This window comes from Mustela nivalis, assembly GCF_964662115.1.
Source record: "Mustela nivalis genome assembly, chromosome: 6".
Lineage (NCBI taxonomy): Eukaryota > Metazoa > Chordata > Mammalia > Carnivora > Mustelidae > Mustela > Mustela nivalis.
This window is the reverse complement of record NC_139025.1, coordinates 147,621,405-147,643,225: the sequence shown is the minus strand read 5'-3', so window position 1 is coordinate 147,643,225 and position 21,821 is coordinate 147,621,405. Positions and strand designations below refer to the sequence as shown.

The window sequence follows — 21,821 nt, the reverse complement described above, 5'->3', positions numbered from 1 at the left end:
TCACCTGACTTCTCCCTCACTCTGGACTTCGCTCCACGTTACTGCCACAGAATTTTCCTCCAAAATGAATCTGATCTTAATAACATCCTATTGGCCCATCATTGCCTACAGGAGACACTTCCTAACAGGAAAAATAATGGCCTGTACCCCTTGGCCCTAATGTCCTTTCTCACCTATCATCTGACCCCATAATCTATCCACCATCCTACTCCCAACCAGCCTTGGTGCCCTGAGATTTTCACAGCATCGTATCCAGTCTTCCCTGCCTCGGCAAATGCTATTTTTCCTACTTGAAAAGACACTCCCCATGGGCGCCTGGGCAGTGCAGTTGGTTAAGTTCTGACTCTTGGTTTCGCTCACATCTTGATCTCAGAGTCATGAGATCGAGCCCCACATCGGGCTCTGTGCTCAGCGTGGAGTCTGCTTAAACTGTCTTCCTTGGGGCGCCTGGGTGGCTCAGTGGGTTAAGCCGCTGCCTTCGGCTCAGGTCATGATCTCAGGATCCTGGGATCGAGCCCCGCATTGGGCTCTCTGCTCAGCAGGGAGCCTGCTTCCCTTCCTCTCTCTCTGCCTGCCTCTCTGTCTACTTGTGATCTCTCAGACAAATAAATAAAAAAAATCTTTAAAAAAAAGACTGTCTTCCTTCCCCCCGTATGCACACCATCTCTCAAATAAATAAAGAAACGAATAAATAAGACACTCCCCCATTTCTCTGCATGTGGCAGTCTGACTTCTAGATACAGATGAAATGACACGGAGCTTCGGTTTTATCATTATACAACGGGCATCATAATTATTCTCTTCCTCAGCTCATAGGGGAACTCTGAGGGCCAAATGGTATTATGTAAAAACTTTGTGAGACCCAAATACTTACATGGTGGGGAATAAGCAAAGCTCTTCAACTGAAAGGTTTTACAATCTTCCCCACTCCCTGCAACCAGCCTCGCAAGGAAAGAGGATCCGTAGCCTTTTTCTTGGACTGCTGAGGTAAAAATGGGAAGCAGAAAGGAGACAGTTGGCCAGTCAAAATGTCATAGGTTTGAGGGTTTGTACTGAAAAAAGGAGGGGGTTATAGTGACCCCCTATTTAAGTATATACAGACCCGTAACAGGAAGAAAGACGAGGACAAATTTAAGATGGTTTGGATGTGTTCTATGTATTCCCTCTGTCATGTCTTCTCAAGAGAGATACAAATAGGTCTTCAAATGGTTCTGAGCATTTCTGACGGAGGTTTCTTTGACAGCTGTGTCAGTAGAAGACTACCACACACAAGGGATTTACACAGCTCGCCCTTATGGGTATAAGCCCCCAACAGAATCACATTCTACCACGCAGGTAAATGCTGTCTTCTGTCTGCTTGCAATGACCTGTGTTTATCCCCCGGGTCTGGGCTAACCTGCATATCACGATGTCCTGTTAGCAAGACTTACACACACACACACACTCCTTCCCTACCTTACACATAGGTTCTGAGTGCCCAATGATAAGGATTAAATAGTATTTACCTTCATATTCCTAATACCTTCCATGGGTCCTAGCCCAGGTTGCCTGAAGAGACAGAAATCCCCTGACAAGGAAAGGGCACAGGTCAGTGTCTCCCTTCTAACTCCTTTTATTCTAAAGACGTCCACAGAGAGAAGTCTTTATGTTCTTAGAGCTCATTTGTTAGTTCTAATATTTGTCAGAAGCAGTGCTTTACAGAGAAGGAAAAGAAAAGGATCCCACCAGGAGACGAGAGATCTAAGGCCTTGGGCTACCTCTGCCATCAGCCAGCGAGGTGCCCTACACAGGTCAGGCCAAGCCCTGGCTTCAGTCCCTCCCCTGGGAAGTAAGAAATCTGAACTCGGTGGTCTTTACAGATTTCTAAGCTCTAACATTTAGTGATCCCTTAATAATCCTTGGGCCTACACGTCTGGTGGGGGCTAGGAGGGTGAGGGGGGGAAAAAAAAAAGCTCTCTGAGGAAGAGGTTTTCACTTCACTCAAGTTTCTGTTTTCCTTGGATGGCTCTGTCCCTTCTCACCATCCCCAGCAGAAAGCTCTGTTCTTCATACCTGATCAGGTGTCTTGAAAAGAAATGAAGGCCAGAGAGGATGCAAAAATGATTTGCAAAGGAGCCAAGAGGGGAACTCTGTAACTGTGTATTTTTCCACTCCGTTCTAATTTAAAACCACTTACAAGTGACAACTCCCAACCCGAGGCAGGTGCCGTGTGGTAGCTCATTATACCCTCGGGACCCCGTGTAAATCTTTTTTCTGAGAACAGCTATTGTCTTCCAAGGAAAAGCTTTTAGCATAATGGCAGGCTGAATAGAACATTGCTTTTTGTGAGAATATTTTTAAGAAAAGAAAAGAAAGGTGTTCTTGAACGACCACAGACGCAGCTTCTCGCCCCCACCACCTCAGCCCCCCCGGAAAGAACAGCGCGTGCCCACGGGAGACCCTGGCGGTGCAGTGACATCGTCTCACCTCCGGAGACACACAAAGGTTACGCTCTGCTCTTCTCGGTGACGATGCAGGCTGGAGGTGTCTGCGGTGGCCAAAAATAGCAGGTCCGCCCCCTCCCATCTACCTTTGCTGTTTCCTGGCTCCTCGGGAGTCACTGAGTCAGTCAGTGACGAGTCACTTCAAGATGAGAGTTTCTAATAAGAGAGTCGTGTCTTCCCTTGGAAAATTCCCCCAGATTCGTCCCTCCGATCTGGTTAACTCATGAGACCAGTGAAGACAACACTGTTTTGTTGTTGTTGTTGTTGTTATATTTTGTTTTAGAGAGAGAAAGCATGAGGGAGGTATGGGCAAGGGAGAGAGATTTGAGAAAGAGAAAGCACAAGAGGCGGGGCGGGGGGACCTCAAGCGGCTCCCGGCTGAGTGTGAGACCCAGCGCAGGGCTCGATCTCACAGCCCTGAGATCATGACCCAAGTGGTCATGGACCTGACCCTGAGCCCCTAGGTGCCCAAGACAATATTGCTGCAGCGTCTGAATGCATCATTGTCCCAAGGGGGGACATTTGGCAATAAAGCTCCTGGAAAAAAGGAAGCCTCCATCACAGAAACCTAGCTCCCCAAACTAAAAAGGGACCCAAACTCCTCTGGGTTGAAATGGTAATTTAGAATATGAGGTTGTGGGGGAAATGTAGAGGAAATGGAAAAGTCAACAAAATGACGGCGGTCGTTCCGAAGCAGTGCGCCCTCCTCGTGCGCCTTCCCCAGGACTCTCCCGGTGAGGGCAGATCCTGAAGGAGGGGTCCACCCTGCAACTGCGGCCAGAAGCCTGGGGTCTCTTCCCTGAGCCCCCACCTGCCACCCTGGTGGCCCCCAGCTGCTTTTTCACCAAAGTGAGCCTTAACTTGGCCACCTGCAAAATACAGATAACTAATGGCCAGCAGAGGAAGGTCTGAGACAGCCCTTCTGCAGGCCTGGTTGGGGGACGGCCCAGCCTCAGAGACACAGGACCATTCTCCTCTCTGGGTTTCTCACTCACTTTCACTAGGGTTTGAGTAAACAGTGACCTTCAGTGCTAATCCAAAAGCACGCACGCGCGCACACACACACACACACACACACCGTCTGTGAAAAGTACATAAACTTAAGAAAATATGAATTCTCAACTCACTACTTCTACACTGCATATTCAAAGCACCTGCTCATGGAAGTACTTCCTGTACTTTAAGGTATGAAGGATCTGTCCATGCTAAGGCTAATTATGCCGGATCACCTCTAGTCGAGGGAACCTAGTCTCCGAAAACACTAACAGCAGCTTCCGGGATCGGTCTCATCTGCCACACCTGTCCCCAGACCTGCTTGGAGGAGGCCTTCTGCTCCAACCCACCGGGGCCTCTGCCCCTTTCTTCTGGATGCTGTTCACTCCGCACTCACACTCTGCTCTCCAAATCCCAAAGGCCCAGGGCTCCTCCAACATCTGGAAGCCTCCCAGGCAGCAAGGGCCTGGACCTGCTACTTCCCCCCTGACTTAACCACTGAGAGCCCGAAGTTAGGATGAACTGTTTGTCCTTTTGCAACGGTTCCTCTCATCCTGAATTTCTCTTCAAGCCTGTCTCCTCCATAATGATTTCAGGGGCAATTTCTCAGACAACTTCGCTGTTTGCTGTCGCACTGAAAAGGTCAGAGAGTGACTTTGCTCTTGGAGCTCTGCCAGCATTTTGGCTCTGAGGTGTGAAGTGAGTTTCCTCTCTTGGGAGCACCGAGAGGAGGCACCGGCCCCCCTCGATTCTCCAGACAGCGAGAAAAGATGCACCAGGGAAGCTGGCCTACCACTGAGCTGAAAATATATTTATCAAGAAAATAAGGCGAAATGTTTCCAGGAAAATATCTTTTAAAAAAAAAATTTTTCTTTTGAAAAATAAATCAAACCAAATTAATCCTTCAAGGAGACTCCCTGGAGCCCAGACCCAGGAAGGAGTAAAAGTAATCAATAAAATTGTCCTGATCGTCTCTAAGTCCAGGACTTTTGGCCCCACCACCAGGGGATACAGCCTCAAGTAAGGAGCCCTTCTCTCTGGGCCCCAGAGCCACACTTTTATTTCTTGGGTTTCTAAAATAAGCCTGGGGATGCCTGGGTGGCTCAGTCAGTTAGCCATCTGCCTTCCATCTGCCTTCGGTTCGGGGCATGGCCCCGGGGTCCTGGGATCGAGTCCCTCATCAGGCTCCCTGCTCAGCAGGAGCCCGCTTCTCCCTCTGCCTGCCGCTCCCCCTGCTTGTGTGCTCTCTCTCTGTCAAATAAATAACATCTTAAGATAAAATAAAATAAAGTAAAAGAAAATAAAATAAAACACTGAAGCGAAAATCCTACACAGTGGAAAGAAAGTCTTTCAGGGCATGAACACCTCTGGGGTGTGGCAGCCACCACACCAGAAATTACCAAACCACCGCTAAATACAGCTGCGGTCTGAAAACGGCCTAGTCTCTGGGAGGGGGGAAGCCGGTGACATTACGGGAGCTCTCCTGAAGGGAGGCTTGAGGTGCTGGCTCATTTGGTAAGTTTCCTGCCCTAAAGCAAGGCATCCCATTTTGGTTCAAAGGGAGTTAAGTGGTTTTATTACTGATTTACAGGCAAGGATAATTGCAATTTGGAGGGTAGGTGGTGTTTATATCGTGCTGGATTTTTTTCTCTCTCAGAAACACAGCAGTGGCATATATTCATATGACATATGTACACACACACACACACACACACACACACACTACCCTGCCAAGGAAGCAGTTTATTCTGTAGCCCAGGATCTGTAGCCCATGGCCCGAGACTGTTCCCAGCACGACGGCCCAGCCACGCCACCGCAGCTCCGCACTGGGACCCGCCAGCTCTGAATCCTCCCTCCACCCTGTCTTCCTGCAGAGTATGTGAAACGCCCACCACACAAAGGTTTCCACTGGATTAGGAAAGGAAAATAAAATTCACTGTGAGCAGGAAGAGGGTAATACGCTTATTTGTTGTCAACCTCGTGTGAGTTACTTTAACAGCTACACTAGCATCTCATGTGAGGACATGAAACTGGCAGGAGGGAAAGTTCTGGTTCAGAGTGGAACTGGAGCACCTCATCAAATGCCTGTGTTAGGACATCCGATGTGTGTATGGACTCTGGAATCAGAATAACAAAATGGGAAACTAACGGGGCACCACCATCAAACCTCCCCAAGCCTCCACTTACCTCATCTGTAAAATGGATGACTTCGACCATCATTACAAAAGATACCAAGCCGCTCTACAGTGCATACAAAGATGACTTTCAGTGTACTAGCAAGGTAGGCTGCCACTCACCTTCCATGACTTGGCAGTAAAGGATAAGGATGGTAGCACAGGCAGGGCACCAGGCTTTGTCACACTTTAGCTGTGTGACCTCAACTTAGTCCCAGGATTGGCTACACAATTTGCAGGACCCACTGCAACATGAAAACGCAGGGCCCCTGTGGAAAACCTTTTTAAGAACTGAAGCAAGGTGCCCGGCCCTCCTTCTAAGCATGGGACCTGGGCCATTGTGCATTTGGCACACCTATGAAGAAGGGCTCTCACCCATCCTCTCTTGTGGGGCAGAGCCCTAGTTTCAGCTTGATGACCACCACTTACTTGCAAGTCTATTGTGCCCCAAGGAAAATGAACAGCATTCGTGGCACCATCATCTGGGCCCTCCCCACTCCTATGCGGGATATTCCCTTTTTTTATAAAAGATTTTATTTATTTATTTGAGAGAAAGAGAAAGAGAACACAAGTAGGAAGAGGGAGAAGCAGACTCCCTGCTGAGCGGGAAGCCAGGCACAGGACTCAATCCCAAGACCCCGAGATCATGACCTGAGCCGAAGGCAGATGCTTCACCACTGAGCCACCCAGGTGCCCCGATACCTCTGAAGATGAACAACAGCTGGACCTACCAGCACTTTTTTAAAAAAAGATTTATCTACCCATTTGAGAGAGAGAGAAGCAGGGGGTAGGGAAGAGGGAGAGAGTGAGTCCCCCACTCGGACCCCCTGCTGAGCAGAGCCCAAAGCAGGACTGGATCCCAGGACCCTGAGACCACGACCTGAGCCAAAACCAAGAGGCAGCTGCTCAACTAGCTGAGCCATCCCAATGCCCCTCGGCACACGTTTAAGAGTGGAAACTGTAGAGACACAGAGGAAAATGCACTTAGGATTACTAATCTTACGCAGCAGACAGAAACCAGCTTTCTCTGACTCCTAGAAGGGTGTGCCGAGATGTCTTTTCTTTCACTAAGGGAACTATGTCAGAGTGCCAAGTTATTTGGGGATCTTTACCACGTGGCAAGTCTTCTCCTTAACATGGGAAAGGCTCTCTCTGGTTCTGACACCAGCACGTGCACCAGGGTCAGCGTACCCAAAAATGACAAAGCGGAGGCAGCTCCATGCTGACCCCACGCTGGGTTATCTCCCGGGTCCCGCTCGGAAACGGACACTGCGGAACACAGGCTCCCCAGACCGGCCGTCTCACACCAACACTGTCCAGTGAAGACTGCGCCAGAAGGACTGCTGTCGCTAACATCCAAATCTACTCGTGTGCGAGCAGAGGGCTCCGCGGCTGTTACAGAAATTGCTCTTAAATTCGTAAAACAGGTAAGAGAATTTTTGGAACATCCCTGACTACTCATTATAGCATTTTCCGGCCGCATTAATTCAGGTGGGACCATCAGTTGTTGATTACCCAGGCTGCTAAGCCGCGATGGTCAGATGCTGACGGGATGCGAGAAATTACATTCCGGATCCACCCAACAGTCACCTGAAGGCCGTTAGCACGTCAGCGGGGAAGGCTGCATCTTCTGGGGATAAACCAGCTGGAGATTTTACTCCCCCGTCTTTTCCTCCGTCGCGCAAATGTTTCTGTATTGCAAGGCAGTCCTCATTCTGATGGGCTTTTCTTGCCTACCTAAGGTCTAAGATATGCCAGAGGCCACCTTTTAAAGTGAATTGGTTACAGGGAGGTCACACTGGCACACAGGGCTGGAACATTTCAGGGCCGCGCGTGTGTGTGTGTGTGTGCACGTGCGCGCGCGTGTGCTGGTTTGGTTGGACAGTTCAAGCCACGATGGGGCTTCTTCAGCCAGAGCTCCAAAACTCAACTTCCTTCCCTGCCAGCCCTTGTCTGGCCTTGGGAGTGGTACAATAGCACTGAGTTATGGGCAGAAGAGGGCCTGGCTGGAAAATGTGATGCCAGGGTCTCTCCTGACAGTTTGCAATCAATTTTGTTCTCCCTTTAACAATAGGGCAACGTTAATATCTAGCCTTCCTGCTGTCCCAAGAGGGGCGAGTGCATTTCTATAAGACAAACGCCGTCCCCAGCCCTTTATGAAGCCTCTGATCCCAACAGGACAGGGAGATTCCAAGGCTGTGAGGACACCCCATAACCACCACATCTCCAAAGAGGGTTGTCCTCTTTTACTCACGGAACTGCTCCAGGTGGTCAGCGCCACTGGACTCAGGCGTGGCCGTGACGGTCACCAGTGGACACGAATTCCCTCCCAGCGTCTGGCAGAGAACGTCCTGGCGGAAGTAGACTTGCCTGGGGTTCACACTTCTTTCCAGGGTGTCAAGGTGAGTCTGGAACAGAGATGAAACAGAAGCGATTATGGTTCATGAAATATTTTTGACCACTAACGACAGAAAACAGCAACAGAGTTTATAATCATCTATCTCCCTTAAGTTAGACATCCTTTTGCTCATCTGGTGTGCCCAATATTAGGCATTAAGTGATTAACAAGGGGGCCGTTCCCACTGGCTAGAAGTTCAGGGAGGCTGAACAGGAAATGTAGTTTTCACACCTGTCTGCACAATAGAATATCTGTTTCCGAGTCGCACTCAAAGCAAGAGGGCAGGGCCTACAGCATGCTTCCTGATATGGAGAGAATGTGGCCACGAAGACAGGACGCTTGGGAACAGGAGACAGAGAACTTCAGAAGCGTGGGGTACTTTAGAACCAAGAGATATAAAGAGTGTTGTGAGCACATCCAAGGACAGTACGAAACCATCGATCCACGTGGGATGCTGGCTGAGAACAAGGAGTTGGTAGTGATTCATTTCCTTCCTCTACCTTCCCATTCACACACTCATTTAAAACACAGAATGTTACAGAAATGGGCTAGCCATTGAAACTAAGAGCTCAACAGTCTTTAAGACCTCTGCCTATATTTTCACTTGTTCAAACAGTGGGACTGATCAGGAAGAGGTGAAGAGATTTCCTCCCACCCACGTTGCACACTCTGAGCACAGCGACATAGTAACCTCAGTAAGCGGAGGGAGAAGCTGCCCCCTCCTGCCCAAGAACGTCACTGCACAAAACGTATCCTTCAGCTGAAGAGCTGACGTTTTCACCATAATCGAGAAATTATGAGAGCCAAGGGGAAACTGTCCACCTTGTTTTTTTGACAAATGACAAGCCTGTTAGGTAAATGAAACAAACATGAATCCTATGAAAATATATATAAAATATTTGTAAAATGTGTTGTGAAAAGGGAAGCAGTGCCCTCAAAAAGTAAACGATGTGCTTGCGTAAAAAGGACTTACTTTGGAAGTGGGAGGCAAACTAACAGCTCCCCCAAAGATCCACTCCCTAATCTTCTGGACCTGTAAATAGTTTACCCTCCATGGCAAAAGGGACTTTGCATATATATTTAGGATAAAGGTCTACTTGAAATGGGGAGGTTAGACCACATTATTCAGCTGGGACCAATCTAATTACAAGTGCTGAAAAGCAGGGAACTTGTCCTATCTGCAGAGAACCAGAGATGGCAGCATGAGAAGGACTAGGCCACCACTGCTGGCTTGGAAGATGGGGGAAACAAGCCAAAAGCCAGGGAACATGGTGTCCTCTAAAAGTTGGAAAGGGCAAGGAAATGAATTCTTCTCCAATAGCCTCCAGAAGGAACGTGGCCCCAAAACCTTGACTTTGCCCCAGTGAGTCCCATGTTGAACTTCTAAAGAGCTATAAAACAAAACAAATGCTTATTGTTTGAGCAACTAAGTTTTGATAATTTGTTACAGCTGCAACAAAAAAATCAATTCACAAATAAACAAGAAAAATAATTTTCTAAACTAAGGAAAAATCCTAGCATTTGGGTAAACGTAAACTAAGACTTACTTGTACTCTATTAAAATACCTGAGTTGCAAGGAGAAAGAAAAAGTCCCAAGGAAGGCGATTACCAGATGCCTCTGTATAACCTTTCTAGAAGCCTCGGGGATATCTGAAGATCTGACGCTGAGTCATATACTCTTTGCAAGTGAGATCCCAAATCATCTACCCCCACATAGCCTTCTGACGCTATTATTCCCTGTCTCAACACAACTACTGGTCTAGGAAACTCTTGCCTGGGAAAAAATAAATCACAGATAAATTTATTGTTCATTCCATGAACATCTCATCAACTCTTCCTCAGAAAACAACAACTGACTCATTGATCCAAGACCCTTACAGCCCCTCTCCTCAAGATTCTTGTCCCCCAATCTTAAACCACTGCATAATGATCTTTACCCAATGCTAATAATCAAGCCCCCACATTAAAAAAAAAAAAAAAACCACCTTCTCTTAAACAAGACTTTAAAGACATAATAAATAGCCTCCCTTCTCCCTTCCCCTTTTGAGGTGCTGCCAAGACTCTGTTACATTCTTCCTTGCAAGTATGTTGGTTTCCTCTTGCTACTATAACAAATTACCATAAATTTAGTGGGCAGAGATAACACAAATTAATTATCTAATGGTCCTGGAGGTCCAAAGTCCAAAATGGGCCTTACTTGGCAAAAGTCAAGGTGTTGGGAGAACTACACTCTCTCTGGAGGCTCTAGAGGGTAATTCATTCCCTTGCCTTTACCAGCGTCTAGAGGTCACATAGGTGCCTTACCTCGTGGTGCCTTCTTCTGTCTCCAACCCCAACAATCCCATTGTTCCCACCTCTGCTTCCATGGTCACATCTCCTCCTCTGACCCTGACTCTTCTGCCTCATTCTTTCATGTCTAAGGACCCTTGTGATGACACTGGACCCAACCTGATAATTGAAGACAATCCCCCCATCTCCATCACATCTGCAAAATCTCTTGACCAGATAAAGTAACATCTTCACAAGTTCCAGAAATGAAGATGTGAACGTCTTTGGCGGGGGGGGGGGGCGTTATTCAGCCCAACACACCATGGTAAACGATAAACTCACGTCTGTCTTAGAAACAGGTTGCTCTGGTGATATTTCTGGGATGAGCATTTGACACAATACTAAGCAACGGAATTGGAAGGAGACAGTCTATCCCAGATTCAAGAGGAGATTTCAGCTGAGGCCCATGTATTCAGCCAAGCCTCTGCATTCCATTCTTGCAATTGTTCATTGAGTAGTAAGCACCAGATATTGCTGAGATGCACTGGCTGGAGACTGGGAGGTAGTCTCACACCCCTGCGAAGACAAGCTGACTAAGTACGTGTACACAAACACACATGACCAAAAGGCCTATGAAGCTAACTAGGAATGCAGTTGCAGAAACCCTGCGGCCGAGGGTCAGCTTCATCTCTCACGACCACACATTTCTAGAGCCTCATCTTGTGTATTTGCCGATCTACCTAAAATCAACACCCCTACTCCTTATCGGGCAGAATGGGAGGATGTACCCTACAATTAAGATTATTTTTAAAAAGTAGGTATGTGTGTTTCATGTGTAGGTAAACCTACACAGGTACATATATGTACACACAAAAAAATCATACTTGGGTTATACTTCCTTCTGCAACACCAAGATGCCAAAGGAAAAAGAGCACTACGTTGTGTTTGAAAGTAGAAAGGACTGTTATCTGGTAAACCTATAACCAGCCAAGTGTTCGTGCATGACCACATGTGGCGTACATGCTCAGATGGACAAGAGCATATCACCTTATCTTTACTGAAAATAGTAACTTGAAGACATACTTCGTCTGCCCCCAAATCAAGCTAAAATACAATATAATAGGACAGCCCAGTTAAACAAGGTGTGAGTTTACATGACTACTGAAAGCAGGGTTACTACATAGTACAAACATAAAATACAAATACACAAAATATAATCTAATAATACAAGTACACGATGCAAATATAAATATAGTACAAATGTAAATATATCAAAATATAATAATGCCACTATAAAAATAATTAGGTAGGGAGAAAATAAAGATTATCAAATCTTAGTATCATCATCCAGTTTTAAAATGAAATTCAAAAGAGATGTGCAGTCACCTGTCAGAACAGTTAAAATTAACAACTAAGGAAAAAACAGATGTTGGTGAGAATGTGGAGAAAGGGGAACTTTCTTACACCCTTGGTGGGAATGCAAACTGGTATAGCCACTCTGCAAAACAGTATGGAGGCCCCTCCAAAAAGGTAAAAACAGCTACACTATAATGCAGCAATTACACTACTAGGTGTATATCCAAAGGATACAAATGTAGTCATTTGAAGGGGCAGCTGCTCCCTAATGTTTATAGCAGCAACATCCACCAGAGCCAAAACAGGAACAGAGCCCAAATGTCCATCGATAGATGAAGGGATAAAGAAAACGTGGTGTGTGACTCAGCCATCAAAAAGAATGAAATCTTGCCATGTGCAACGACGTGGATGGAACTAGAGAGTTTTACGCTAAACAAAGTCAGTCAGTCAGTCAGAGAAAGACAAATACCATATGATTTGACTCATATGTGGCATTTAAGAAATAAAACAGATGAATGCAGAGGAAGGGAAGGAAAAATAAAATAAGACGAAAACAGAGAGGGAGGCAAACCATAACAAACTCTTTTTTTTTTTAAGATTTTATTTATTTCACAGGCAGAGATCACAAGCAGGCAGAGAGGCAGACAGAGAGAGAGGAAGGGAAGCAGGCTCCCTGCTGAGCAGAGAGCCTGATGTGGGGCTCGATCCCAGTACCCCAGGTTCACAACCCAAGCTGAAGGCAGAGGCTTTAACCCACAGAGCCACCCAGATGCCCCATAACAAAGTCTTAGCTCTAGGAAACAAACTAAATGTTGCTGGAGGGGAAGCGGGTGGGGAGATGAGGTAACTGCATGATGGGCATTAAATAAAAGAGCACTTGACATAATGAGCCCAAGGTGTTACATCCAACTGATGAGTCACTGAAACTAACTATATACTGTATGTTAATTAAATTGAATTTAAATTTAAAAAAATTTAAGAGCAATGTGCAGGGGCACCTGGGTACAGTCTGTTAAGTACCCAACTCTTGGTTTCTGTTCTGACTGGAATCTCACAGTCATGGGCTCAGTTATGTTTGTATTGGGCTCCATGGTCAGTGCAGAGTCTTAAGTTTCTCTCTCCCTTTCCCTCCAACCTTCCCCACGGTACGCTCACTTGCTCGCTCTCTCTCTTTCAAATAAATCTTTTTTAAAAAAGTGATATGCGGGGCTCCTGGGTGGCTCAGTGGGTTAAGCCGCTGCCTTCAGCTTCAGCAGGTCATGATCTCAGGGTCCTGGGATCAAGTCCCACGTTGGGCTCTCTGCTCAGCAGGGAGTCTGCTTCCTCCTCTCTCTCTCTGCCTACTTGTGATCTCTCTCTCTCTGTCAAATAAATAAATAAAATCTTTAAAAAAATTTTTTTAAAAAGTGATATGCGAGGGAAGAGTAAATTAAAGCAAAATATGAACTTTCTTAACTTACACAGACACAGTGGCAGTGTATCATCCTTGAAAACAGGCAATATAGCAAGATGACTAAGAGGGTAGGCTCTTGCATCAAACTGCCTTGATTCAAATTTGAGCTGTGGAAGCTGGAAAAGGTATGTAAATTCTATTCTTAGCCTCTTTGTGACTCAGTTTTCTTATCTTTCAAAGGGATATAAAAATACCCACCTCACTCAGTGGTTGCTCTAATTTAATGTGTGAAAAGTGCCTATCATACAGGAAACACTCAGTGTTAGCTGTTATTATTGATAGAGAAATATAGGCTCACATATGTTTTTTAAGAACAAAAAGGGAAACACTAGTAGAATTATAAGCACTAAGGGGAAACAGTGAAAGAAAATATGGTCAGCCCGTGTTTCATGAAAGAGAGAGAGAGAGAGAGAAGGAGGGAAAACGGAAGAAGAAAAGCAGGAAGGAGGAGGGAGACAGAAAGAAGAGCAAAGATGCATGGAAAACAGTATAAAATCATAATGAAAGAACACCGAAAATTGTTATAACTATAAATAGATTAAACAGCCTTATTAAATGACAGAAACTTTCAGATTCATTTTTTTTTAAATCCCACCATCTACTGTATATAAGAAGTACTCTGAGAGAAAGGAAAAATACATAATGCATATGAAAAGCACTCCTAAATGATCTATTTTGTTTGCCTCCACTAAAAAATTTCAGGAAAGAAGTATTGAAACTTAAAGGATAAGCAAATATAAATTAAAGCAGGCCTGGCAATCGTAATATATGACAAAGTCATGTTTAAGACCAAGTACCTTAAATGGGATTTAAAAATCTTATTTTGATAAAGGGCACGATTCACGATGAACATATAAAACTCATAAATCTTCAGAATCAAATAACATAGATTGAAATATATATCGCAAAAACAGCAGAAGGGGGAAAATGGTACGAGGAATAGGAGACTCTTTAAGGAAGTGTTGAATAAATCAGCTGCACAAAAGTAATGATATGGGTGTTTGAACAATATTGTTTTTATAGATAAATGTCAAGCTTTGTCTCTGCACGGAACATTTTTTCCCTCAAACATCCATGGAACTGTAATAAAAACTAACCATATACAGGGCTTTTTAAAAATTCCCTAAATTTCCCCCGCCAAAAGTAGAAGCTGTACAAACCACATTACCTGACAATAATTAAATGAAATTAGGCATATGTAAAAATGGTTTGAAATAGAGCAAACATCAAAACATTAGAGAATAGAAAAATGTCCTCCTGAAAGCAGCTCATGGAAGAAATTCATGTATGAAAAGGAAAAATCAATTAAATCGGTGTAATTAAAGTCCCGGTAGAAGGAGTGGGCCATCTGGTCTCCTGGGAGAGATGGTCCAGGACAAGAAAGGAAATGTCCCTTTCAGGCTGTCAGCCATGTCTCATCCATCCCAATTAAAGGGAATTCCAGAAAATTAGTGAAGAGAATAAAGACAGTCATGAATTTGGATGAAACTCTCTGAGATCATAAACGAATTATTTTCATCTCTTTTGTAAGTTTCTCCGTGAAAGCTGCTCCCAGTATGGGTTATTACTGAAATCCAGACTTCATGGCACCTGCTTCCGGATTACTCTCAAGATTCCAGATTCCCAAACCGGGAAAGCAATATTCTCTTCTGCAGAATCTTCCCCAAATATATTCTGCAGGATGTTACAAGGGCTGGGGTGCGGACAGGGAGGTGGAGACGTGGGAAATTCACAGCCAAAGCACTGGGAACATGGTGAGTTAAAGAAAATGAAAACATTTTCATGGGCCCAGAACTTTTCAGATTCTTCAATTCGCCAAGAGGCGCTATGAACCTAGAAGAAAAACTAGCCCACAGTGTTTCATGAATTTATACGACCACTAAACTCTTTTTCTTTAAAGATCTCAGGATACTGGAATGCTACAGAATGTGCTTTGGAAAATGCAGTCTTTGCTGAACTGTTTCTATGAGGCTTTTTTTTTTTTTTTTTTTTGCCATCAAAGTTAATTCATTTATCATTTCATTATGGCTACAAGGGTCCTTACGGGATGGAAGGTGGGGAGGGGAGGGCTTCTCAACAGAAGCACTGGTGATGTCACAAAGTTAGACACAGGCCACAGGTCTTTGGTGTCTGATGTTAAATCTAAAAAATAATAACAACACATCCAAATTTTATAAATCATATATAGGAAGCAGGTTTGGAAGCAGTGTGTCTACGATGGAAGTCACCAAACACAACTGAGTATGAGAGAAAAAAGTTAAAAAAAAAAAAAAAGAGAGAGAGAGAGAAACCATCATTGTGAACACTGCCCTTCATAGCTGCAAGACAGACAGAGATGTCCGATCACTTGTCATACACCTGAAACTAACACCATAACATCATGCACCCACTCTATTCAAATAAACAAGAACAACATCACTGTTGCATGCCACCTAGCAGGAAATCTGGGAGCAAGCATGGTTTCACTTTTCTTCTCCCGTGAATTCTCTGTGAAATTTTCGATGATTATTTTTTATGATTAACACTATCACAACTCAACAGCTGCCGATCATCTTTCAGCCGAAGTTCATTTTCTGTTCACTGTACTTGTTCGCGCAACCATCTCCCCACACGCCTCAAGGGAATCTCTGCCCCATTCCACCTGCCACCGAATATGGGACACCTCCATCCTTAGGGCGTTATCCTGACTCCAGTCATACCAAAGACGTCCAGAGGCAAACCAGCCAGCAACTTCTGTGGGGTTTCCTTTTACAGAAATGGCTCTGCATCGTTCTCCGGAAAACGGTTTGGAGGCGAACGCTCCACCTCGAGTCCAGCAAGGCCATGTGTAACTGGGCTTTGCTGGGATCAGTGAGGAGAGGAGCAGGGCTTCTCAAAGCCCATGTCAACAACCAGATACAATCGTGGCTCTGTGGGAGCCACAGGGGCAGGTTTCTTTACAAAAATGGGAATGAGTTCATGGCAATGAGGGGAGCCCCAGAGAGACTATCTTCTTAGGAGCAAATCCTACCTCTCCATGAGAGATGCCAGGATGACAAGGTAGGCTGCAGCCTCCTGGGCTCCTCTCCACAGGAGCCTTCTGCCCCCTTCTCCCCTAACAGCTGCTCTCTTAAAACTTCCAGGAAAGGTTTCACTTGACCACAGCAGGTTACCCCCACCAATGGCTATTGATAAAATGAGAAGCACCTGCACTCAAAAATCACTCATTTTTCACTGGTAGCCCTTAAACTACTCTGTTCTCTGTCCCCTTAATGCAGAAGAAAGCTCACTCCTAAGGAGACAGGCAATTTTATCTGTATACAGACTAGTCCTCAGTGGTCACTTAAATGTACTTGTTGGAGGCTGGAAGGTGTCTCATCACAAGGTAAGAACAAATGACCCAGGTAAGCTAAACAGAAGCCATAGAGCGTGCCGCCCGGGGCTCTAACGGGCTTTCTCGGACCACCCGTCGGCCAGTACCTCTCTCCCTACGTTAAACAGACTTAATTTAAGAAGTGTCTGGTCACAGATTTGCCAACTGGAAAGAAAAGATGATGTTAATGTCCTTTTTCCATTAAAAATAAATGAAGTCATATCACTGATGACTTAGAAAAGAGAGTTTAAAAATTATTTTAATCAACATCCCTAAGACAGCCATCAGTAGCCTTTGTATTTATTTCCTTGTGGTCCTATATTTGGTTTTTGGTTTTTGTTTTTTACAGAATTTTAATTTTATTGTGAGTTACAGAATGGGTATCTCCCCATCAGCCTGACGGAGAAAATGATTACACATCATTATAAAAAAGAGAATAAATGCTCTGATGCCTACCATCTAATATCACTCAGTACACGCACATGCTTGGCCAACGCTTTCCACGTAGCAAGTCATTTACCCTTCATAACAACCCGTGTGGTAATTGCTTTTATATGCTGAGCCCTTCTAAAAGATTGTGCAAATGACGTTCTAATTTTCTCTTTTCTTTCCTTCTCCCATTCTCTCTTTCCCTACACTATACTCCATTTCGTCTCTAAAGATAATAGTGGGAACGCCTGCCATCATACTTATATATGTCCAATGAAAAATCCTGCTCCAACTTTCAAAGCCTTAAGCTCTGCCAACATATGGACCCTACTTATGGTCACTTTTCTTAACTCCTGCCAACTTGTACTGTTTTAAGTGCCCAGTGAGATCCTACCTTCCTGCCCTCTAAAACGCCCATCAGAAACTCTCTTGGGGCCCCATTTTCAACCAACACTACTGGCTACCTTGGAACAATTCCACAACATAATCCAAATACTTTAATGAGAATTTCTAACACTTGAACTATCGTTGCAATTACTGATAGCTTGATATGGATGGTTAAAATAGAATTCCACTTGCTTGCTTCCTAACTATAATAATATTATATTTCTTTATTTTTGCTTTATTTTAATACTATAATTTGGAGAATTATCTCACAGAGTTCCTGGCAAGCATCTGGAAGACATCAGTTGGAAAGGACCAAATGCTAATTCTCATATTATAAGAGAATAATAAAAATTTTTTAAGTTGCAAAATTGCATTCATGTTGAAAAACATCCAATACACATGTCCTCCACTTCAAAAATGCCTGTGATTATTAAACATAATCCATACTAGAGGAGATTTACAAATTGTAAACTCCACATAGAAATGTATTCTCCATCCCCTCAGCATCAACCCCAAGTAACATGCAGTTAATTCTGCCCTCGGGGTATCATTCACATTTAATTTATCACTGATCTGCTGGAAGGAAAACTGTCTCTCCTTAGGACATGTCCAAAAATAAAAATGGGCACTGTGCACTGTGGAACGTACTCCTTGTGTGCAAGACGGGAGGAAGAGATTTTGAAGAGAAGACTTAGAGTCCATTACAGTCTTAAACCTGGAGAGAACAAAGACCGGGCGTTACCGGAAATGTAAAACCCAAAACTGATCATATATCATTTTTCACCTTCAAGTAACAAATGTCTTTCTTACTCTGCTCTGCTCATTTAAGAGAAATGAAAACATATCCTTTATCCTTTGTCTCTTCTTCATTAACTCTCCTCACACTTGCTCAACGGGAAGAGGTTCCAGTCAACGGGCTAAGGAACAAGTCAGTGAGCTTCGATTCTGACAAGGTCTCTCTTCTTCTTGTGGAGACGAAGGAACTGGGAGGGGGGAGGGCTCCTCTTTTCCTGTGTTCTTGTCCCCCCTCCAAGACAAATCACCCCCCCCACTGACTCTACTGATTCCCAAGCTATTTGTTGATTGTAAATTCCAGACCCTGTGGTCTGACAAGAGCACAAGAGGTAAGTGGATCCCAGAGGCATAAGGCATGATGGACACTAGCTCCTCCAACTGGAGCCCACTGCTGTAGGTTCACGCAGCCACTGAGCTGTGCGTGTGGTACAACCTCTGATGGTGGGGTCAAGTCATCACCCCATGGTTTCATCCATAACACTGAGAGCCATGGACGTGGTTCATCTGGATAGTGCTGTTCCCCTAACACGGTCCCATTTTCTTTTTTAAAAATTTGTTATTTAAATTCAATTTAGTTCACATAGAGCCTACTATTAGTTTCAGGGGTAGAGTTTAGTGATTCCTCAGTTAATGTAAATGTAAGAGCACCCAGGGCTCATTCTATCAAGGCCCCTCCTTAATGCCCATCACCCAGTTACCCCATCCCCTGACCCACGTCCCCTCCATCCCCTCTCAGCGTGTTTCCTACAGTTAAGTCTATACAATGGAATATTACTTGGCCATCAAAAAGAATGCAATCTTGCCACTTGCGATGATGTATTATGGGTATTATGCTTAGTGAGATAAGTCAGTCAGAGAAGGACAAATACCATATGATTTCATTCAAATGTGGAATTTAAGAAACAAAATAGATGAGCATAGGGGAAGGGAAGGAAAAAGAAAATAAGATAAAAACAGAGAGGGAATCAAACAGGGTCCCATTTGTACCATGAGATGGTCTCATGGGTTCATGCGAGGTAGGCGCCTGCAAGTTGATTCAAATCTGAAACTTTTTCAGCCAGAGCCTGACTGCATGTGGCTTCTTACCTTAAGTTCTAGACTTTGAAACAGCAGGACCCTCACAAGAACCTGTCAGAGCTTCTGGGGGTAAAAACTGCACTATGTTTGAGGAACAGCATGATCCTGCTGAACCACATTTGAGGCACTCAGTGTTACAGATAAAAACCATGGGTTGATGACCTGAACCAACCATCAGACATTATACAATCACATAACTTGATACTACATGTACCTATAAAGGCAGACTACTGTTACAGTAGCTACTATCCATCAGAGGAGGCAAGGACACTGATCTTGATCCCAGAGCAGAATTTTGCTGAATTTCTTCTACACTTTTTCTACAGAACAGCAGAAAGGGACAGGACTAGCCATCAAAGGCTGGGGTTCCATTCCCTGCTTGGCCACTGGCTAGGTGCAAGGTGTCTAGGCCTCACTGTTTGCATCTGCAAATGTTAAGGGTGAATCAGATGATTTCCCAAACCCCTTTCAAGCTCTAAAGCTGTATATTAACTGCCACTGAGAATTACATCAGTGTCTAGATATTCCAACAAGGGCAAAGAACAGGGTCCGGGACCCCCGGATCCTTCCCCCAACAGAAAAGGCAAAACATACACACCCAGAGGAGTCCCCTTCCCCAGTTGACTTTCTACACATGGCGCTTCTCAGGCAAGACAATAAAAGCAGCTGTTGAAGGCGATCACGAATCTTGCCGGCTCTACGTCCCCAGAGGCGAAAAGCACGTTTTATAATAAACATAGCTTGTTACGGCATCGCCTGCGACGAACATTTGGATTAACTTTTTGAGATCTCTGAGTATGAAACACAAATAATACTAGTTGTGTATCTTTTGCAATCTGGGAAAACAATAAAAAAAAAACCCTCTCTTTAGGCCAAACAACCATACGGGGCGCAGGGCAGAGACACTCTCCTGAAGCAGTTAGCCAAGTGGTGTCAGACAGGCCTTCTCGATGGAGGAAAACGTTCATGTATACCTGTACGCTCCTTTTGAAGGCAAGGGACGTTCTTGGTTATTATCTTTTCCCACTCCTTATCACAGACTTACAATGAGAATGCTCTCCTTCAGGCTAAGTGACAGATAACACTCGCACACACACACACAGAGCACATATTACTACAAATATGCTAATAACATTCTGCATTAACACAGAGGATGAGAGTGCTTTACTGAAGATACTTCTAGCTCATTAATCCTCGGGATAGCCATGAAATAGCTCAGTGGGGGAAGGGGGGATAGTTGGCAACTTTTCCCAATGACAGGCAACTGCACAGTTTAAGCGGTTTTCTCAGATCTGTCCAGTGAGGCTTCTGCAGGGGCCGGACAGACCCAACCCAGGAATGCTAACATCAGGTTTGAACTCCACACCCCTCTTGTAGCCAGAATGAGGCCCTCATCTGCAGTGACTCTGTGTTGGCTTCTTCCACACCTCTTGCATACCCTGGATTCCTCTAGCACCTCCCGTCCAAGGCCAAGGGAACCACGACCAAGAAAAGCTGAAGGGGCTGCTTGCGCACGGGCTCAGGTGCTTTCCTCCAGCTTCTTCTCCACGTCTTTACCTTCTGCTTCCCTCCTCTCAGTGGGGTGATGGGCTTCAAATCTGCCTCTCGGCTGACCTTATGGTTTTTACCCCCATTTCTTTCTTTCCTTTTTTTTTTTTTTTACCCCCATTTCAACTAGATCATCTCACTCCAATCTCATGACTTCATGTTTCAACTTGAGGGTTTCTTAAAGACAGAGCCCCTACAACACAGGCCCACCTCCTTGTATACTCGACCTGCCAATGCAGAGCCCGTGGTGTTCCTGGGGGCCTCAGAACATCCCTGTTATGACCCCCAGCCTCCCGCTCGGCCCACAGAAGAAGCTGGCCCCCACGGAAAGTCACCAGATCAGTGACAGCAAAGCCTGGCTCCCTTAGGAAGGCAACTATCATTCCCCACCAGGATGCCAGGGCCTCCTAACTGAATATTTTCAGGGAAACCCCAAAGAGCCCCTTCAGCCCATCTGGGGTGATGCTGCCGAGGGCACATTACCAGGAGGGCTGTGTAGGTGTAGGGATAGTGGTAGGCCAGGTAGCAGGCATCCTCATTGTGCGGGAAGGTGACCACAAAGGTGAGAGTGTAAAAACACTTCTCAGATGCTCCTCCCGTGGCAGCTGTGCGCTGGCGATAATGATTCCTGAAAGACAAAGGAGAAGGCAGATGCCATAAACCTGCCCTGATACATAGTGACAAATGTTCCTCACTCGAAACTCTATTTGGGTGAAATTTAGAAAAGAGGGAAACTCACAGGTCATGAGCCAAACCAGCAACGTGTAGGCGGGTCCACCTGTCTCTCTCTCTTTTTAGGGAGAGGGAGAGCACACTCACGCGGGGGTGGAGGGGCAGAGGGAGAAGGGGAGAGAGAATCTCAAGGAGGCTCCACAGTCAGCACAGAGCCTGACACGGGACTCAATCCCATAACCCTGATTTCAAGACCTAAACCAAAATCAAGAGTCAGACTTAACTGACTGAGCCACTGGGGCACCCCAGGTCTAATCTAACACACACACACACACACACACACACACAGAGCACATATTACTACAAATATGCTAATAACATTCTGCATTAACACAGAGGATGATTTGTGGCACACATCTTGTGTGGCACACATAC

At 45.1% G+C, this 21,821-nt stretch overlaps 1 protein-coding gene across 2 annotated transcripts in view; it reads right to left on the bottom strand.

The window, feature by feature from the left end:
• The window catches only part of AGBL1 (AGBL carboxypeptidase 1), a 717,958-nt gene that overhangs the window by 522,075 nt on the left and 174,062 nt on the right, over positions 1 to 21,821 (bottom strand). For both annotated transcript variants that reach the window (XM_082736037.1, XM_082736038.1), the window contains exons 16-17: positions 21,198 to 21,342; positions 7,905 to 8,058 (exon numbers count right to left, since the gene is read on the bottom strand). In XM_082736037.1, the coding sequence (XP_082592163.1) occupies positions 7,905 to 8,058; positions 21,198 to 21,342 (299 nt within the window). The remainder of the gene's footprint in view (positions 1 to 7,904; positions 8,059 to 21,197; positions 21,343 to 21,821) is intronic.